At 35.0% G+C, this 17,297-nt stretch overlaps 2 protein-coding genes across 2 annotated transcripts; one reads left to right on the top strand and one right to left on the bottom strand.

The window, feature by feature from the left end:
- Positions 1-2,280: 2,280 nt before the first annotated feature.
- LOC113493990 lies at positions 2,281-10,893 on the bottom strand. Its single transcript, XM_026872070.1, has 9 exons — positions 10,539-10,893; positions 9,478-9,678; positions 9,148-9,261; positions 7,643-7,792; positions 6,194-7,467; positions 4,760-5,990; positions 4,413-4,534; positions 3,361-3,748; positions 2,281-3,083 (listed from the first exon to the last, which is right to left on the bottom strand). Exons 1-9 carry the CDS (start codon positions 10,690-10,692, stop codon positions 2,881-2,883), a joined length of 3,837 nt encoding a protein of 1,278 aa, XP_026727871.1. The 5' UTR covers positions 10,693-10,893; the 3' UTR covers positions 2,281-2,880.
- A 273-nt stretch (positions 10,894-11,166) lies between these two features.
- LOC113493991 (ubiquitin carboxyl-terminal hydrolase 35-like) lies at positions 11,167-16,339 on the top strand. The gene is made up of 8 exons (XM_026872071.1): positions 11,167-11,292; positions 11,405-11,659; positions 14,038-14,201; positions 14,284-14,436; positions 14,679-14,902; positions 14,976-15,134; positions 15,214-15,384; positions 16,079-16,339. Exons 3-8 carry the CDS (start codon positions 14,045-14,047, stop codon positions 16,268-16,270), a joined length of 1,056 nt encoding a protein of 351 aa, XP_026727872.1. The 5' UTR covers positions 11,167-11,292; positions 11,405-11,659; positions 14,038-14,044; the 3' UTR covers positions 16,271-16,339.
- The last annotated feature ends 958 nt before the right edge of the window (positions 16,340-17,297 follow it).

Raw genomic sequence — 17,297 nt, 5'->3', positions numbered from 1 at the left:
GTAAAGATCAATTTCCTAATTACCCATTCCTGTCAAAAAGATGATGATTCATGTCATTTGCATAGTAATTAATAGGCTGGTGAATTGGTGATCCCTACTAATATTATAAATGCGAAAGTAACTATCTGTCTGTCTGTTACGCTTTCACGCCTAAACCACTGATTTTGATGAAATTTGGTACATACATAGAGTTGACCTTGAGGAAGAATATAGGATAGTTTTTATCCCGAACTTTTGTTCTCTTGGAAACGCGATATAACCGACCTCGACGAGGGCGAAGCCGCGGGCGAATAGCTAGTTGTAGAAAAATTAAATTAATTAATCACTTGTTTTTTATCTTAATCCAAGCCAGAGAAATACTGGGATTCCGATAAGGGTATTAAAACTGCTGTAAACATTAACCAAAGTCGAGCTATAACTCAATATTGTGTACGATTTTATGTTCCCTGTTAGATTTGATTCGTTCCAAATAACTATACCCACGAAAAAAACAAAGCATAAGTAAAATAAATAATTTCGCAAATTTTGAATTAGCGCGTTCTGACTCGGTTTGACTTGGTTTCGGATTGAAAAGAAAAAGTGAGTTCGGAAGGAGATAATGGATCTCTTTCTAATTTATATTTTCTTCGTTTACCCGAATAAAAAGTATACTATGTTTAATGTTAAATGATGCAACAGTTTCTCACGCGTATTTATCGGGGATGCCCATCTGATTTCGGACCCAACCGGAGTCCTTAATCATGAGCTGACGCGGCGGGATCGCGAGATACTATGTTGTTCAATTTATTATCCAATATCTATCTCGAAGCTAGCAGTAGTTGCGGAGCGGGCTGGCGTATAACACAACTTAGAGTTGTATGCAAACTGCAAAAGATTTATATTCAAATTAGAGGTTCACTAAACGTTTTTAATCATTGACCATTATATCTTACAGTTTATTTAATGTTATTTCCATGTGATCAGTTCAATTAATTACTTTATTCCTGTAAAGAAAAGTAATTTATACTTCTAATATTAATATTCTTTATCATATTAAGGTGTTTAATTAATATTCAATGTGTCTCAGACTGTGTATTTATTGCAGCTAATACAGCAACTGTATTAAAGTATTTTAATTTTATTTTATGCTTACTTATCTTTGTTGTAAAATATATTACATAAACGAACGGCCAGCCGTTTGAAGTATGGGCAACGAGACGAAATTCAATAATTCAAAACAATATTCAGCGGTTCATAACTGTACAATACCCTGTACCACAAAACATAAAAATAGCGATGAAACAATTAGGGCTGCAGACAAGTTATCTAAAATGTCTTGAACCTGTAATGCTGATTGAATCGCTCAAAATATTGAACTGAATAGTACAAGTTTTGTTACTCGTGGAAAATTAAGGACATTCATATACTTCCAGATATTGAAGGCTTTTTATTCGATTTAAATTTTCATGCAATTTTGTAAATTGTCTAGTCTAGGCCCTTTGAAGTCTTCTAGTTTTTTGATGAAACTCAGTAGAGGTTATTTATTTCATCTCGTTGGTCATACTGTTATATTTTTACCTATAGATAATTACTGGAAACGTTTTTTTGCCCTGTCTCAAAAATTATTTATTGTTTTAGGTATAAACCTTTTTATTATAGGTAAATTGTAATAAGCTTTGTATTAAAAATTTGTATGTATAGTTAATTAGTCATTGTCAATTGTAAGGACTATGTGATATTTCGTCATTACTATTGCTAAATAAAATAATTTAATATTTAATTACATTTTAATAAATCCTATCGTTCTTTGAGATTGATAAGTATAAGTTTGACCACGTTAGTTGTGGATCATTTGTTTGAACCTGAATTCTTCGATAAAGGACTAGAAAAAATAAATCAAAAGTAGCATTAGTCGTGTTCGTTGCAAAAATAGTGAATGAAGTGAGGGTCTCACTTGCCTCACTGAGAGTCCCGCACATAAAGGCGAAACAAAACCATATTTGCTACAAAAAATAGTGTGTCCTTGCATTTATAATTATAATCAGTAACTGATTATAAAACAAAAGATCATAACATAAGATTTCGTGACACACCTTATCTATAAGGGTCCTTAATAGATATAGCCGAAATAAATAGACTTAATAATCATTATTTAGTGCTATATTTCTCTTCTTCGTATCAAAGATATAATATATTCACATAAAATTAATCTTACCTAGTTGTAAATGTGTAGAAGGTAAAGCACATAAACAGATCTTTTGTTGTTTTAGGCGTTACAGTGGACGGTTATTGTTTTCTCGCTAATTAACGAAAACCAAACAAAAAGGTTTAAATACGTGATGTCTGTTCGTGAATGGTGTCGAATAAAAAATAAAATAAAACAAAATAATGTGTATTTTGTAAATGTTATATTGTAATAATCTGTACACGTAATAAACAACAACGTAATTTTTTTTCTCTACCAGAAATGCCTTTTGGAACTGATTATGAAAAAAATATTGGACCTATTGTTCTTCAGCTTAATCTACGTTGCCTGGAATATTTTACTACAGTACGTACTAAATCTGAAAACTATAGAATGAAATTACATTGTATAGTTTAACAAAGAACTTAAAAAGTAATCAGAAGCTATTTTTTCCGTAACAAAAGAATGAATTACAGAAATAAGAGATGCTTCTTTTTAACATTCCTTGTTTGTTTGTAAAGTTTTTATACCATTTCAATAAATAGAGTACTTCGTATAAAAGTGTACCCAAATAGTTCAACTATAGTAACGATACGAGTAAATTGCTCTAAGCGTATGTATTTACATTAAATATTTTTCGAAACCTAATGAGTAAAATGTGTGTGTATGATGGTCACTTATGCGAGTCAAAGCGAACCTTAACAGCACTGTTGCGTTTAGTCTGTGGTGACAGCGTTGCACTGCACCGTTTTCTTGTATTCGTCGATGGTGTCCGTGAGAATTTTCTGGAATATGCTCTCGAATATCTGGTTCTTGACAATAGCTTCGTCTGTGTGTAGTGTGGTCCACTCGGGTTCGCAGCGACGCCACTCGGCGAATAAAATGTCGTCGATGTGGTCCGAGCGACGGCTAGACACACCTGAAATGAATATCGATATAGGTAAAAACCTGCTTTTTCAAAGATAGACTTATAATGAAGATAATGAGATTGATCTCATTTATATGATTTAAATGGATCTATAAACCAGCAACAAAAAAAATATATTGCTACAGATGATTATATAACAATTACAACTTCTGCCATTTAACTACCTAACCTGGATACCGACAGTAAGACAGACAACAAAGATTTAGTAATTGAAGTCTTCTTTATCCTTGAATTAAGGACCCCATTAAAAGATAACTGGAACACTAACCAGACACAGCAGCAGGCGTGACGCTAGTCAAAACCTCCTTCAGCTCCGTAGAAGTCTTCTCTACTAGCTTCTGCAGGTCCACCTGCGGCTTCTGCGGCAGCAAGTTGCACGCGTCCCACGGCTTGTCGCTTTGTTCTTGCTTGTGCCTCTCCAACGACTCCTGGCAATAGTCCTTTACAAACACATCGAAGGCTTCCGTTGGTTCGGTGGTATTTTCTGGGTCAGTGATGTGTTTCTCTACACTCTCTTTGATGTTCTCATCGGGCGCGAACATGCGCGGCGGCTTTGGTGCACGAGTTTCTGTGGGCGGAGTGTAAGGCGGCGGCGGCTTGTCCGGAATCTCACGCACGACTAGCAGGCGACACTGCTGTTGTTCTAAAGCTTTAATCTGTAATTTTAAATTGATTAGCGGTCTAAACTTTGTTTTTTTTTTGTATCGCCTAAACTATGAATGGGATCGCTGAGGAAGACATAATACCTGCTCTTTTCTGGTAATATACATGCAGGGTCTTAAAAATAACAGTTTTTTATCAATGCAAATAAGCAGTCTACAAATTGAACAATTAAGTTTTAAGCCTTGATAGAAGTGGAGAAGTTAATATGAAATGGAAGTAGTTTATATTTAGCTTTGCAGAAACTAAGTTGTAATTCGGCAAAAATAAATAGAATAAAAACCACTTTTTATGAGGATTGGTCAAGTAGTATGAAGAAACTACTGAGTTAGTTAAGTCTTGGCCAGCAGCTACTAATAAAACGCACTGTATTATTGGTAGCTGCTGGACAAGACAAGAGGAAAGTGTCCTGGAATATTAAAAAATGGTGGTATAATATAGGTAAACAAATTATTAAAAAGGAACCATCGAAACAATCAAACAAGTTAGTCTCAACTTTAATGAGTTGTAGACCATTAGACGGTAACACAAGCTAACATCAAAAACTTGAATTTTTTCACCAACCTTTTAAAAGTATAGATGAATGAATGAAAACCTAAAATGTCATTTCATTTCAGCAAGCTTTTATTTCTGATGTAAGTGTTAGTGTTCGTTCATTACCTCTCTCTCGATAGCAAGCTGCTGTCTTCGAAGTTCCTCTGCCTCGCAGTGTACGGGGGCAGCAAGAGTTGATACTGGTGTTGCACTAGCACACAATGGCTGACTGCTCACGCTGTCTGAGTCTGTAACATTTTTGAACCATTAAAACCTGAAAAATATGATAAAAATCCCAAACAGAATCTGCTTGTTGGCAGCGAGTTGACCGGGTGCTTTGGCTGATAAAATACATTACACATATTTCCTAATAAACAAACGGCTTGTGCTTCCTAGTTATTGCACAGGTTATGTATTATTAAATAATGGCAAAAAGAAAGAACACCTTTCTACGAAATAAATGTAAAACTTACCGGAGACAGATGATGCTGACGACTTCGCTGGTATCCAAGAATCGGCGGGCTGGCTCTCCACGACGGCTGCGGCACCCACGGGCACTGGTAATGGCCCCGTCGGCACTTGACTAGTAGGCCCCAGCTCCGTCTCTATGGAACACTGGCTCTCCACTGATACCACTGACTCGCACACACACGGTTGTTCTACGGTCGACAAGTTCGTTTCATTTAATATACTAGTGCTATCAGAGCTATACGTTAACGTAGATGTACTAAGGCCACACCGGTCCTCTTCAGGTTCTGACTTAATTTCTACTGACTGTACACTTGAGTCCTTGATCTCACAAACTTTTTGACTATCATTTTCTAGTTCTGACGAGGTGGCTGTATTCTTATCATCTGCTATTAGATTCTTATAATACTGGTCGAATTCTTCAATAAGACTTCGAGCAGTGGATGGTGTACTAGGAGACTTATCTGAGTCTTTATTCTTAATCTGATCCATAAGTTTCTCAACAACGTCACTACCACTAAGGTTACTGTTATGACTATTGGCTGAATTAACGATATTCCTCAAAGCTTCCTCGTTAACCTCATATTGTTTTCCGCTGCTGAATATCTGTGGCAAGGTAATGTTGTGGAACAGAATGTTCAAGTATCCTCCGTCGACGACTACGAAGTTCTCAGCGGCGGTGTCGGTGGCGTTGTCCATGAGCTCGGTGCATAGCGCGTCGCTGGTCTGCACGCACTTCTCGGCGCTGGTGACGCTGGCCGCGGAGGGCACCGCCTCGCACGGCACGAACGTCGCGTCCGAGTTCGGCCTGGAAGTCGTGCTCTCTTCGCATCCGCTACTCGATAGATCAAAACATTTAAGAGGAGCAGTCCTGTCTGTACACGAATTTCTTTTCAACCTTTTTTTCCCTAGTATAATCTGTTCTACATCCACGTTATTTTTGAGTTTCAATTCTATGTTCTTTTTGGTTTTCATAAGGGCCACTTTGCGTTTCTCTGACAGCGTGAGCAGGGCTTTTCGCATCCGTTGCATCTCCCCGCACTCGTGTTGCAGCTTGAGCAGTGCGCCGCGCTGCTTCTTTTTTAACGTGGAGATATCCGTGTTATCGTGCTTTTTCTTCTTCTCTAACCACAGAATCTGTGATTTAGTGAAATCCTTCAGCGCATCTTCACGCATTTTCAAAACAAATAGAAGATTCTTTGCTCTTCTTTGCTCATCGCGAATGAGTAAATTGAGCTGAAATTACAAAATAAATATATATTAATATACAAAATGCACAATTTTAATAAAAATGGTTAACACTTATCGTACGACTTTCACCAGTGACGATTTAGAACGATTAACAATAGAGCTAAATGTCAATTGATGTCTTACGGCATAAGAACTGCACTGTTGTTAATTAATAGCAAAATATTTACAAATTAAAGAATAACACTAACCAGACAAAGACTCTTGGATGCCATTGTTTCAGTGTCGTCAGTATTCGCGCCATTTTCGAGCTTCGACAAGAAATTATCGTATTCCGAATTCTTGACATCGAATGTGGAGTCAAATAACACAGAATTATTGACGAAGTTCTCAACTTTGTTATCTTGGTAACATTTTTCGGAAAGGGAGCAACTCTCCAGATACTGTAGCGACTCAAAGAATGAATCTATAAAGTTTAATTCTCGCTGGAACTGTTCACAGATGTAGTCGCTCTGTAATAGACCTTTATTAACTTTTATTGTGCTAATTATGTCGGACGGTTTCATTAACTTATTAAAGACGTAGGAACAATTAAGCGACTTGAGTTCGTTCAGACAGTTTATGTATTCATCTCTGGAGGAAGTTTTCTTCTTGGTTGACTCATCTGACGATATATTATCATTGTTATTCTTATTTTTTAATTCATTCCTGAATACAGACACGACATTCATGGGATAATCTAATGGACTAGGCGGCTGAGTGTGTTTCACGTCATCGTCTGCGACGACCTGAATATTAATCTTTTGTCTAGACGTGTATGTCAGTGTTGCCCGGCTAATTACATAAGAAGAACTCTGACAAAAACTTAAATCACTAGAGTTTATTTCTTTAGAGGCTATTTTTAAGGGTGGCACTTTAAGATTTGGCAATGATGAAGTTTTCATTCTACGAGTTAGTGTATCGTCTTTGGGTTCGCACTTATCCTTCGTTAACGTAACATTTGGTATTTCGAGACTATCGAACATTTCGCTCATAGGTTCCGTCTGCATGGTGCTTTCGGACTTGCATATTGTATCGATTTGGAGGTCTTCCGTGTGTGTCACTTGGTCGACAGATTCTGGTGCGGGATCGGTGCCAGTCATCACATTTCTGTACCGGTTCCCATCATCTGGGTCATTACCGCGTTCCACGGTGTTATTAATATCTATGTTTGGTAAAGTTTCTGATTCCTTATTCCGCTGCTTCTGATACTTATCATCAAGAGGTACATGTATCACTGTTAGTGGTTTACCCTTACACTGAAAATCTTTTAAGAATGACACCTTTGCTTTGTTGGGTGGATAATGCACAGATTTTCCCGTTTTAGTTCGTTCCACCGGCTTCTTGTATGTTGCTGAACTACTTTTAATATTATCATAAAGTATACTTTTGATCTTGGTCAACTCGTTTTCACTTTCGCTTGGTGTGACTAAATGTTTGCTTACACTAATTCTAGATGTGTGACTTCTCAAACTGCGCACTGTTTCTGTAAGAAATTTGTATTAATTTCACTAAGGTACATTATTAATACTTTTTCTGCTGACCATAATATTTTATTTCATTAAATTATCTTTAGTAAAATGTAATGAATAACCAACAATAATAGCAAGTAGTATAGTAATAATCTAGATTAAAACAACATATAAAGATACAAAAATTACCTTTTTCTTTAACATTTTTAATTTTAGCGTTATCAGCAGACAGACTTGCTACATTCTGATGTTTCCGGAAGTTTTGTTGTGATATAGAAGACGCTTCTTTCCTATTCTGTAGACTGTTGGTTTTGGCACTTGTTTTAATCTCCTTAGCATCTAAAAACACAAAAAACTTATTAGAAAATAATAGTTTGTCGCTTGAGTGACAAGGTATGCTTCAGAAAAAGTTGCGATTAACCATTTCAAGTAACACGACAATATTTGCTTAATTTTATAACGACTATATGACGTGGAGATAATAATGTTTAAATTAGTCTATTACGCATTCATAAGTCATATGCAAGCAAAGCAGTGGTCTCGAATTACTGCTGTTAAAATATATTATGCTAAGTATGTCGAAACCAAAAATATTTCGCTAGTAGCTAATTAACTGATGACTTAGTAAGAAATGAATAAAGAGTGAGTTTATCAGGAGAACATTTATTTTATTGCACTGTTTTAAAATAAACTCAGTTTAGCCATACAATTGCTGGTTACTGACTTGCCAGAGGACATTTCGACACTGTCTACAAGTAAAATATCAGAAAATCTGAGACAAAAATTTTGTGATTGAATATTGCCAAAGAAAACAATGAAGTTGATGAATTAATTTCATTCTTCAATCATTTACTATTCATGCACAGATAAAGCTACAGTCGCCAGGCCCATTTCATATTATGCAATTTTCATAAGCAGATTAACATCACTTAACAAGCATTAAATGATACATCAGGCATGAGAAATCGCAGTGCATAACTAGTAATTCATTAAATAATAATGTATTCCTTAATGCTAGCGTCATAAAATCAAAGTAGGACAGATTGTAAATAGACTTGAAATGAACATATAAGTATACGATAAAGTTGATACGCAAAACCATGTTAATTGTCTCGCAAGATAGCATAACATAAATAAACTTTGGTACCACAATGTCTTGTTTACTTCATATTTTAGTTTTAATTAGAAAGATAACTTGCTTGTTTTGAAGACATAAATCGAAAGCATTTTGTTTGGAGTTGCTTGGGTAACTTATGTTAAATGTCAATGGTTGCTTGGTTGGCGACAGGGAAATAACCAGATTTTAACAAATATGTGTTGTATTATAGACATAAAATACCTTTATAATTATTCTTTTATTTTCATTTGTGTTCATACATTAAATAATTGTGAATCAATAAACGAAATTTACATGTGTAGGCAAGTGCAAATAGGCATTGAGCAGTGCAAAATTACATGTCTTGCTAAGCATAGCAAAATTTTCGTAATAATACATAAAAATATTCTTAATAAGTACATTTATATATTAAGAAATTGTGTTCTTTATGATGCTTGTTGGCTTTAGTCAAACTTTATTCTAGATAGCAGCGAAAATGCATAGCTACCACTCAAACAGAGGGACCAGAAATCATGAAAATGCAATGGCAGTGCAGAGCAAAAATAAATATAGCTTATTATATTAAAGTGGTACTTACGTTTAGAAGAACTTGTTAATCTTGATGTAGTTCTATTTGTTGATTGTTTTTCCTTGAAATCTGCTTCAATTGATCTATTGGATGTCTTAACAGGATACATCCTTCTGTCTTTAGCTGAAAATCAAGGACGATTCATTAGTTTGAATAGACTTGAAAATTGTGATTGTGATTAAGAAAATAGAACACAGGTTGAAACAAGACAACAATGTTTTAAATTCCTTTTGGAAAAAAAGCTCGTTCCATTAAGATTGCTTTTTATAAATTTTTTACTTTAAAAAGAACAGTTATTGAGAATAGAAGAAGGAAATATGTCTTAAGGAGTATACTAACAGAATTTGGGATGTAAATCATTCTCATCATCCTCCGATATGGTTACAATTTTCCTTTTAGTGTGATTATTTGCCATTATCTTTGGTGCAGTAGTAAAACTTGCTTTTAAAGACCTATTAGTTTTGATTAATTCATCATCATCAAGTGATATTATGCGTCTGAGCCGAGGTTGCAATGTGTAACTGTGCGGAGGCCATGACACTGTTGAAATTAAAGGACATTATTAAAGCTTGAAAAGTATTAAATCATACCTGTGTGTGCATTATGGCATGTGGATTACATGAAAAGAGAAATAAATATGCTGGCAGTAGAAAATGCTAACAAAATGGGAAATAGTAGAAGCTCTTAAGACTCTTTGCCAGTAGCAGACCTCAGTGGCCATATTGTTTTTGCATATACTGCGCAAATTCAGTACAGTGCAGAGAAGTTCAGGTTTACATTGCAATGGAGGAAAAAGAAACTGATAATGCTGTAGCTAACTGCATCAAGCAAAAATAACATATTCTATCATATTCTTGCTTATATCTTGAAAATTACAGTAGTCTTGATAAACATATCCCAGATAAATTGATTCAGAACCCTAATTACTGTCATTTGATATAAATGAAATGTAGAAAGCTACATATTGTGCTCTACTTATTGCAGTTTACAACATACATCTTTTCAGAACAGCTAAAGAATATAGCCTCATTATATAAATATAGGTTAAAAACATTATACAATTTTTGGCAAAATAAATGGAGTAGTACAGTAGTCAAAAGACTATAAATCTAATCAAAATGAGTGAGACAGATTGGTTTCTAGAACTAGCGCCAGGCAGTCCTTACAAGGACATAATTAAAACGTACTTATTCAAATCAATGAGTATAAAGAGTTAGGTGGCAGTAGTCACTACACACCATGCACTATGCATCATTATCTAACAAATAAATATAAACTAAAACACAGTTTATAGCCTAACTTCAAGTTACGAATTTCATTAAATAAAGAGTGTGTCATCATGATGCTTACCTGACCTGAAGTGAAATCTTACAGAAAATTTGCAAAAATAACTGTCTTACCTTTTGAATCAAAATCAAAATCCGGCAGCTTTGTGTATTTAACAACCGTATTTTTATGCTTTGTTTGCGGTGGATAATTGTCATCTAGTTTAAAGAAGAAACCATACACACTATTATTATCGGCATCAGGTTTTGTTGATGCCGATGCATCCATTATACTCTAAACACTAGAAAATTTCTACATAAATTATACTCCCAAACATTTTAATTATATTCGAGAAAGTATAGATAAGCGCAAACGCCAACACAGTGTTGTTAGGGTTAATCTTAGTAGTTTTTATCACATTTTTCAATTTTATTTGTTGCACGAAGATTTTTTCTGTAATAAATAGTTGCTTGTCAATAAATTTTAAACAACTTATGGTTTTTAATCTATGGTGGTGTAATAGACAACTTTCTTCCACAGATTCTACATTGTTGAACCAGAAATCGTAACTCTCGATTCTAAAAATTAGTTTAATTAACATCGTTTGTAAGGAAGTCATACTTGAATAAAAAAAACCAGTGTTTTTAAATAAAACTTGATTATAATAAAACTCAACGCATACCATAGAGTCGGTACAGAAAAAATCAATTAAGCATACATAACTACTATAACTAGACCATAAAGCACAAGAATATCAATCAAATTATATAGGTATATCTGTATTCTGCCTCCACTGTACATGCGTTGCGCGATTCATGGAGTAGTGGAATAAAATCAATCTTTTGTTTGTTTTAGAAAATCCAATTTCTGTCCGCCTGTTGGAAATTGGTACGGTTTTCGTGAATATATAGACAGTGAATAATGTTCTCTTAAATTAGCATAACGTTTTTTCAATTGGCGATCATAATTTCGTGCGTTGTTAATCTCTGTGGTTTTGCAGGGTACTCAGTGTCTCAGCCAGTCAGTGGTCACTTTGTTGACGAAAAAAGAAATGTGTCCTTAGTCAGTCTCCAACGAGTAGAAGATGTCAGAATAATCGCATCGAGGGTCGAGAATGCTACGGCTGGTTTCTCATCACAGATTCAAAAGATAGTTGGTGTTCAGGACAATGAGTTTTTCTAAGATTGATGCGAATACCATTCGGTGTGTTGCCTAGAGGCGATTTATCATTAAGGATTCATATATTATAAACTGAGTGAGTAAATGGTGTCGGAAAGCCATTTTATAATAGTGGCACAGATAATTTAACGTAGGTGATAGATTTTTAACATATTTTAGCCTATCATAATATAGTGATATTAGATAATAACGATGAGATAGTTTGAACCTCGCCAATTTGCACTAGGACTTCACCCAACCAACGATAATATATGAATCTCGAAATTTTATTTATGTAGTATATGTTACAGGTAGGTCTGATGAGACATTGGCACAAAGTCACAGCTGTTAATCACAGCATACTAACTGATTTACAATTTATACATAACAGCATGTACTATTGCTTTGTTAATCCTATTCCTATGTTTCCTTTTTAGTATTTCTCTTTTGTACATAATGTGCCCATTAAAATAACAAGGAGGTAGGTCAACATTTGCTAAAGAATATTTAATCTATGTTACCTACAGCTTAGCTTTTGTACAATTATATCAGATAATCAATAGTGTCCATCGCTTTTTTCATAAAGTAGTATAAGGAATATATATATATATATATAAATAAAACTCCTTTTACATTTAATATTTTCGAAGTAGTTTAAATTGCGAAGTAGTTTCTTTATAACTATGTGCGTTGCTGCATAACATGCGATTAAATCCTGCTTGTTTTAAGATATTTCATAAGCTACTTACCTCACATAACACCAAAACAACTCAATTAACACTAAATGTATAACAACGTTATCTACAAACTTGAAATACTGATCTACGAGTGTTTTTTTTAACTCGTCACAATTTTAATAGCTACTCAGATGTTATGAGATTCAAAGCAAAACTAACACTCTCATTTCATTGTACAATTAATTGATTTATTTTATAAAAACTCATGAATCCATTCATATTGTCTATTCCCCGACATTACTGATTGCACATCAATCTTTATTGTATTTACGAGTTTGATAAATTTAAGAACGAGTTGATGTGATCAATCAATGTGGCAAATAGTGTGCTGGATTTCAGAATAGGGCTATTTTGTAACCAATTTCTTTTGTAATATTTTCACTCTTCTATAAATTTGGTTATTAACTGGTGATTGAATTTAGTTTTGGTTAAAATTTCCTGTTAATACTAACCAAGCCAACACGCGCACAGTATTTTTCCAAATTTTCTACCTTAAGAAAGGCTTATGTGCATTTTCTGCTTACTTCAGTATAATACATCAAAAGCTGAAATGTGATAGTAGCTTTGCTTATAGAAAATATTTTTGTTGTAAAGTACTAAAGAAATCGAAAGGCACATAGTTTTTTGTTAAGGTGTGTCCTGAATACAAGGTCCTCAAATGAGCCTGTAACATATCTCTGCGTAAATTAAATGTGGAATACTGTGCAGACTTCCATGAATGTGAGTTTATGTTTGTCTGACAGTTAAATGTGCAACGCTAAGTCCAGTCAAAGCAATAGTGTATCATATTTTTTTATAAAAAGTTTGGAAAAGCAAAATTAACCAAAAATCGAATGTCTCCATTAATCTGAAAGTGTTTGTATCAAAATTAAGTAAAGACCATAATATTAAAAAACATTTTACAATTATTTATTAACGTCTAAGTTGTGTCTTGAGCTACTATTATTTTTTGATTCTCTAATGTGCCATCTGTTTTGACATACCCGGAAATAAGTATCTGTATGGGCCTAGATTCATGGATTTAGTGAAAGTTATAGAGAAACCATCCCTTTTTTCAACAATCATTGCAATTCTTGCTTAACAAACAAGTACATGGCCATTTTAATCCAATGCTATACAGACAACTTATATCAACATATAAAGGGAAATAATCATACTTACTCTTCATGAAACAGACAATATATTCACAAAGGACATGAAAAATACAAACTTTAATATAATCATGGTTATTATCTGGCGAAATGCTCAAGTTTGCCTGGGCTGAATGTAATATCTTAAAAAAAGATGGATTTGTATAAGACAACTTGTACGCATGTATTTAAAACGTCTTGTAGAGACATTCTGTTACCTTTTTATTATTTATATGAGTTGTTATTTCATAAGTTTACATATTCAAATGCTCTAAACTATGATGATGGAGACTTTGATCTACACACTCTCACATACCTAAGGTTTACACACAATTTTGCTTTTTTGGACATATTTGACTGGACTAACCATGCTGCTTCTCTATTTAATTTGTCATATAGTATCAATTAAGCTTTTGTGTTCAGTTCTTTATCCTGTGCTTACCTACAAATTACCTAGGTATTTATTTAGCAGAATTAATTTAATTATGCTATAATCCTACGATATTTATTTACAATTATTGTCTGAAGCTATACGTGAAAATGAAATGAATTTCTTGGTAATATGTGTTCATTGGCAGGTCCTTAATATTAAAACTTATTCTATATAGCGAAAAAATGGCGGTCAAAAAACACGAGTTGGTACATGATAACCGTAATCAATTGGATCTTCAAGCTTTAGAGCAATACATTCAGCTGATGAACGATCAGACTAACTACAAGCCACCACCTCAGGAACTTGTCAAAAATTGTCAGGATATTGTGAAATGTCTTGGTTAGTACGAATTATCACTCTTTTATTGTTAAAATACATTATGTTGAACAAATGGTATGTTATGGTAAATTGGGCTTTGCAGCTCGTGCATCTGGAAATGAGGAACAACTGTGGACCCTTCTGCAGACTGTGGAAGAGTACTTGCTGCGAATTGTGAACACAGTTCACAGTTCTATACGTCATGAGATTGTGACGGCAATCCTTGACAAGTTTTACACTTTCATCTCAGATCCCCGTAAGTTACTGCTTTTTTTGTTGAGTGCTTTGATGACTTTTTTTTAACCAATATCGTTAGTTTAAGTGAATGGAGTGCGCTTTTGTTACGCATAAAAATATGTATGAATATTTAGTTTTTGCCAATCTCATGAGAAGTTTGTGGTAGAATTTTCAGAATTTCAAGTTTTTAATATCGACGACCGCTTTTTGAAAAGCTGTTGTACGAGTTTCCAAATTTCTAAATTTGTATGTATGGTGTAGAATCGGATGCGTGTCCCGCTACCTCTGTAGTGCTGATCGTGCTGGACTGCTCCGACACGGAGGGCACATTGTCTGCTGCGCGCTGGCTTGTGCAGCAAGGTGACAATGGTCCGGCTGGAGCGGGTCTTAGAGCTTCTCTTTCTTGCCTTTATTGCTGGTTGTACGAGTGGCACGGGACTCCGGCGCTTGGGGATTGGGTGATGGCTTTTATTAAAGCCCTGGAGGTAAGTGACGAAGTACCTTCTTAAATAAGGTATCCCATAGGAACAGCATTTTTAATATTTTTCTATTACACAGGAAAATGAAAGATTTGACATACTGATCGAAGTGTCTGTTGACAATTTGGGTCGCCTTTTCTTAGCTTTGGATGATCCGGTGACCCTACGACAGTCAGTCGCCGACGTGATTTTCCATGTGCTGGCATCACTGCGTGAATCCACAGATGCATTTAACAGGGTATTTATATTTGTCTTCAAAATAATATGATTATTTAATTTTTGGTTCATATCGATAAATCATTTTGCTGTTGCATCAGATTGCCCCGCATATTGGACGTGTTTTGGCTAACCTCGCCACTGACAGCGGACAGTGGAGTCGCCAGCTACTGCAAAACTTAGTGGACATTCTTACGGCCACTGTAGACGGTCTGGTTGATTCTCTGAAAGGCGAAGCCCAAGATATGTTCAAGGATAAATATCAGGACGTGGTTAGTATTTTTTACTTCAGAATATCAAAGAATGCGTTTTTTTTTAAGTTATAAATTACAATTTAGGCAGTACAGGGTTTCTATTAATAATAAAACCACTATAAAAAGTAATAATTAGTAAAATAGATAAATCTAAATTATTTACAACATCGATCGCTGTCTAAGCAATCACATCGGCCTTCGCCTTTCGGGCACTATTGCTAACGTACTTCGATTCGAATTTCCGCTAGCGAATGTAACCTATACAAATTGAGATTTTCAGTTACATATGAACTTTCTGAATCATTGATATCGTTTCCATGTGACGTATACTGCGTGTGAGCATTTGTTACCTTTCGGCGCCGATCGGATACGGTCGTCGGTGTGCGGATCTTAGTCGCGCCGTAGTTAGAGGGTGGCCGTAGTCGCGTACGGACTGACTGACAGCGTTTGCGACGTAGCCGACAAAATGCCGACCCGAGCTGAGACGGTGCGGTGTCGCTCGAGACGTGGAACAAGGAGTGATGTACTACATGGGCATATTTATTATTTATTAATAGTTCCTTATTTTAATAATCCACCTTAGCTATTTAACATAACTGTCTTAAATTTTTAATCTTATTTGGAATAGGGATTAAATACATACAATTAATTCAAGTTTTTAAGGAAGTTAAGTTTGTTATTTAGATGAATACTTGTATATATTTTAACGTAGATCTTGTGCCTGGAGCGTCACATGGCCTCTCGTGGATGTCGGTTCCTGCAGCAGACCCCATGGCGGGCGCGGAACGTGTGCTTGACCAGCGTCAACACTCATGCTCCCATGAGGAAGGTCGGACTCCTGAACCTGGGCAACACCTGCTACATGAACAGCGTGATGCAAGCTCTACTGGTCACCAGGCAGTAAGTAATATTCAACTGTAGTAGCATTTATTATTGATGGTTTTTGTCGAGACTAATTTTTTTCTAAACATGTGATATTATTTACCGTCGGATATGAATAAGTTTATTAAAGAAATTAAACAATTTGGGCAATTTCTCGTTCGAAATAGCATTCGCTTGTGAAAGATTGGTATACGGAAACAAGTTTCAAAACTACGTCACTAACTTACAAGTTTCATAATATATTTCTTAAGGGACTGAACTTTGACTTTGAAAATAAACTCGAATCAATGAAACGTGGTAAAGTCCAAAATGACTGTGGTAATGGTCTTGTTATCGATCGATAATATAATCGAACGTTATAACGTTTTCAAAAATTTATAGTTATTAAGTTGCACATGCATATCCAGATTCATACATAATATTTTACTTAAAATCTACATCTATTAATATACGACAGTACTCTTTAAGATAGATATTTGGTGTTGCACGGCGGAGCCTCCGGCTCGCTCGGTAGGCTCGTTTCCGCAACGAAATTTTATTAATGCCGAGAACTAGATCCAAACTTATTTGTTTTCATCGCGACTACCTACTGAAATTAATTTTCAATTCAATGATCAACACTCCGCTTCGCAAGCTGATTCAATGTGTAAATTGAAAGCCAAGCGTGTTCAATGAATGATATCGCTTTTGCGTATTAACATTTTTAATGATACCAGAATTACAAGCCTTATATTCATCATACTCTATATTGTGACTGTATTAAACCTTGAATAAAATCCTTTTATGGCTTACATTGTATCAGGAAATGCACTCTATTTGAATCAGATTTGTACGAAATATGTGTGACAGTTGCTAGTTTTTTTAATGGATATCCATTATGGGTTTTAGCTGATGCGTGTGCAGCTGAGCTTTTGCTAATGCAATAGTACCGTTGTAGCTAGCGAGTGTGCTTTGCGAATCTTGTTTTTTTTTGTTATATACCTGAATTTTTTGACCCTTTACAGATTTGAATTCAAAATACATTTTATCATTAGACTTTCATTGAACCA

Source organism: Trichoplusia ni, chromosome 5 (genome assembly GCF_003590095.1).
Source record: "Trichoplusia ni isolate ovarian cell line Hi5 chromosome 5, tn1, whole genome shotgun sequence".
Classification (NCBI taxonomy): Eukaryota; Metazoa; Arthropoda; class Insecta; order Lepidoptera; family Noctuidae; genus Trichoplusia; species Trichoplusia ni.
The sequence above is the reverse complement of the archived record's forward strand: the minus strand, read 5'-3'. Positions and strand labels throughout refer to the sequence as shown.

Bases quoted from the DNA above. Each gene is read 5' to 3' on its own strand.
- LOC113493991 (XM_026872071.1), top strand. From the start codon at position 14,045: ATGGCGGTCAAAAAACACGAGTTGGTACATGATAACCGTAATCAATTG. The intron at 14,202-14,283 runs GTTAGTACGAAT...TGGGCTTTGCAG, and splicing joins GGATATTGTGAAATGTCTTG to CTCGTGCATCTGGAAATGAG. The intron at 15,135-15,213 runs GTATTTATATTT...CTGTTGCATCAG, and splicing joins CCACAGATGCATTTAACAGG to ATTGCCCCGCATATTGGACG.
- LOC113493990 (XM_026872070.1), bottom strand. From the start codon at position 10,692: ATGGATGCATCGGCATCAACAAAACCTGATGCCGATAATAATAGTGTG. The intron at 7,468-7,642 runs GTAATTTTTGTA...AATTTCTTACAG, and splicing joins TAAAAATGTTAAAGAAAAAG to AAACAGTGCGCAGTTTGAGA. The intron at 5,991-6,193 runs GTTAGTGTTATT...TTGTAATTTCAG, and splicing joins CATCCAAGAGTCTTTGTCTG to CTCAATTTACTCATTCGCGA.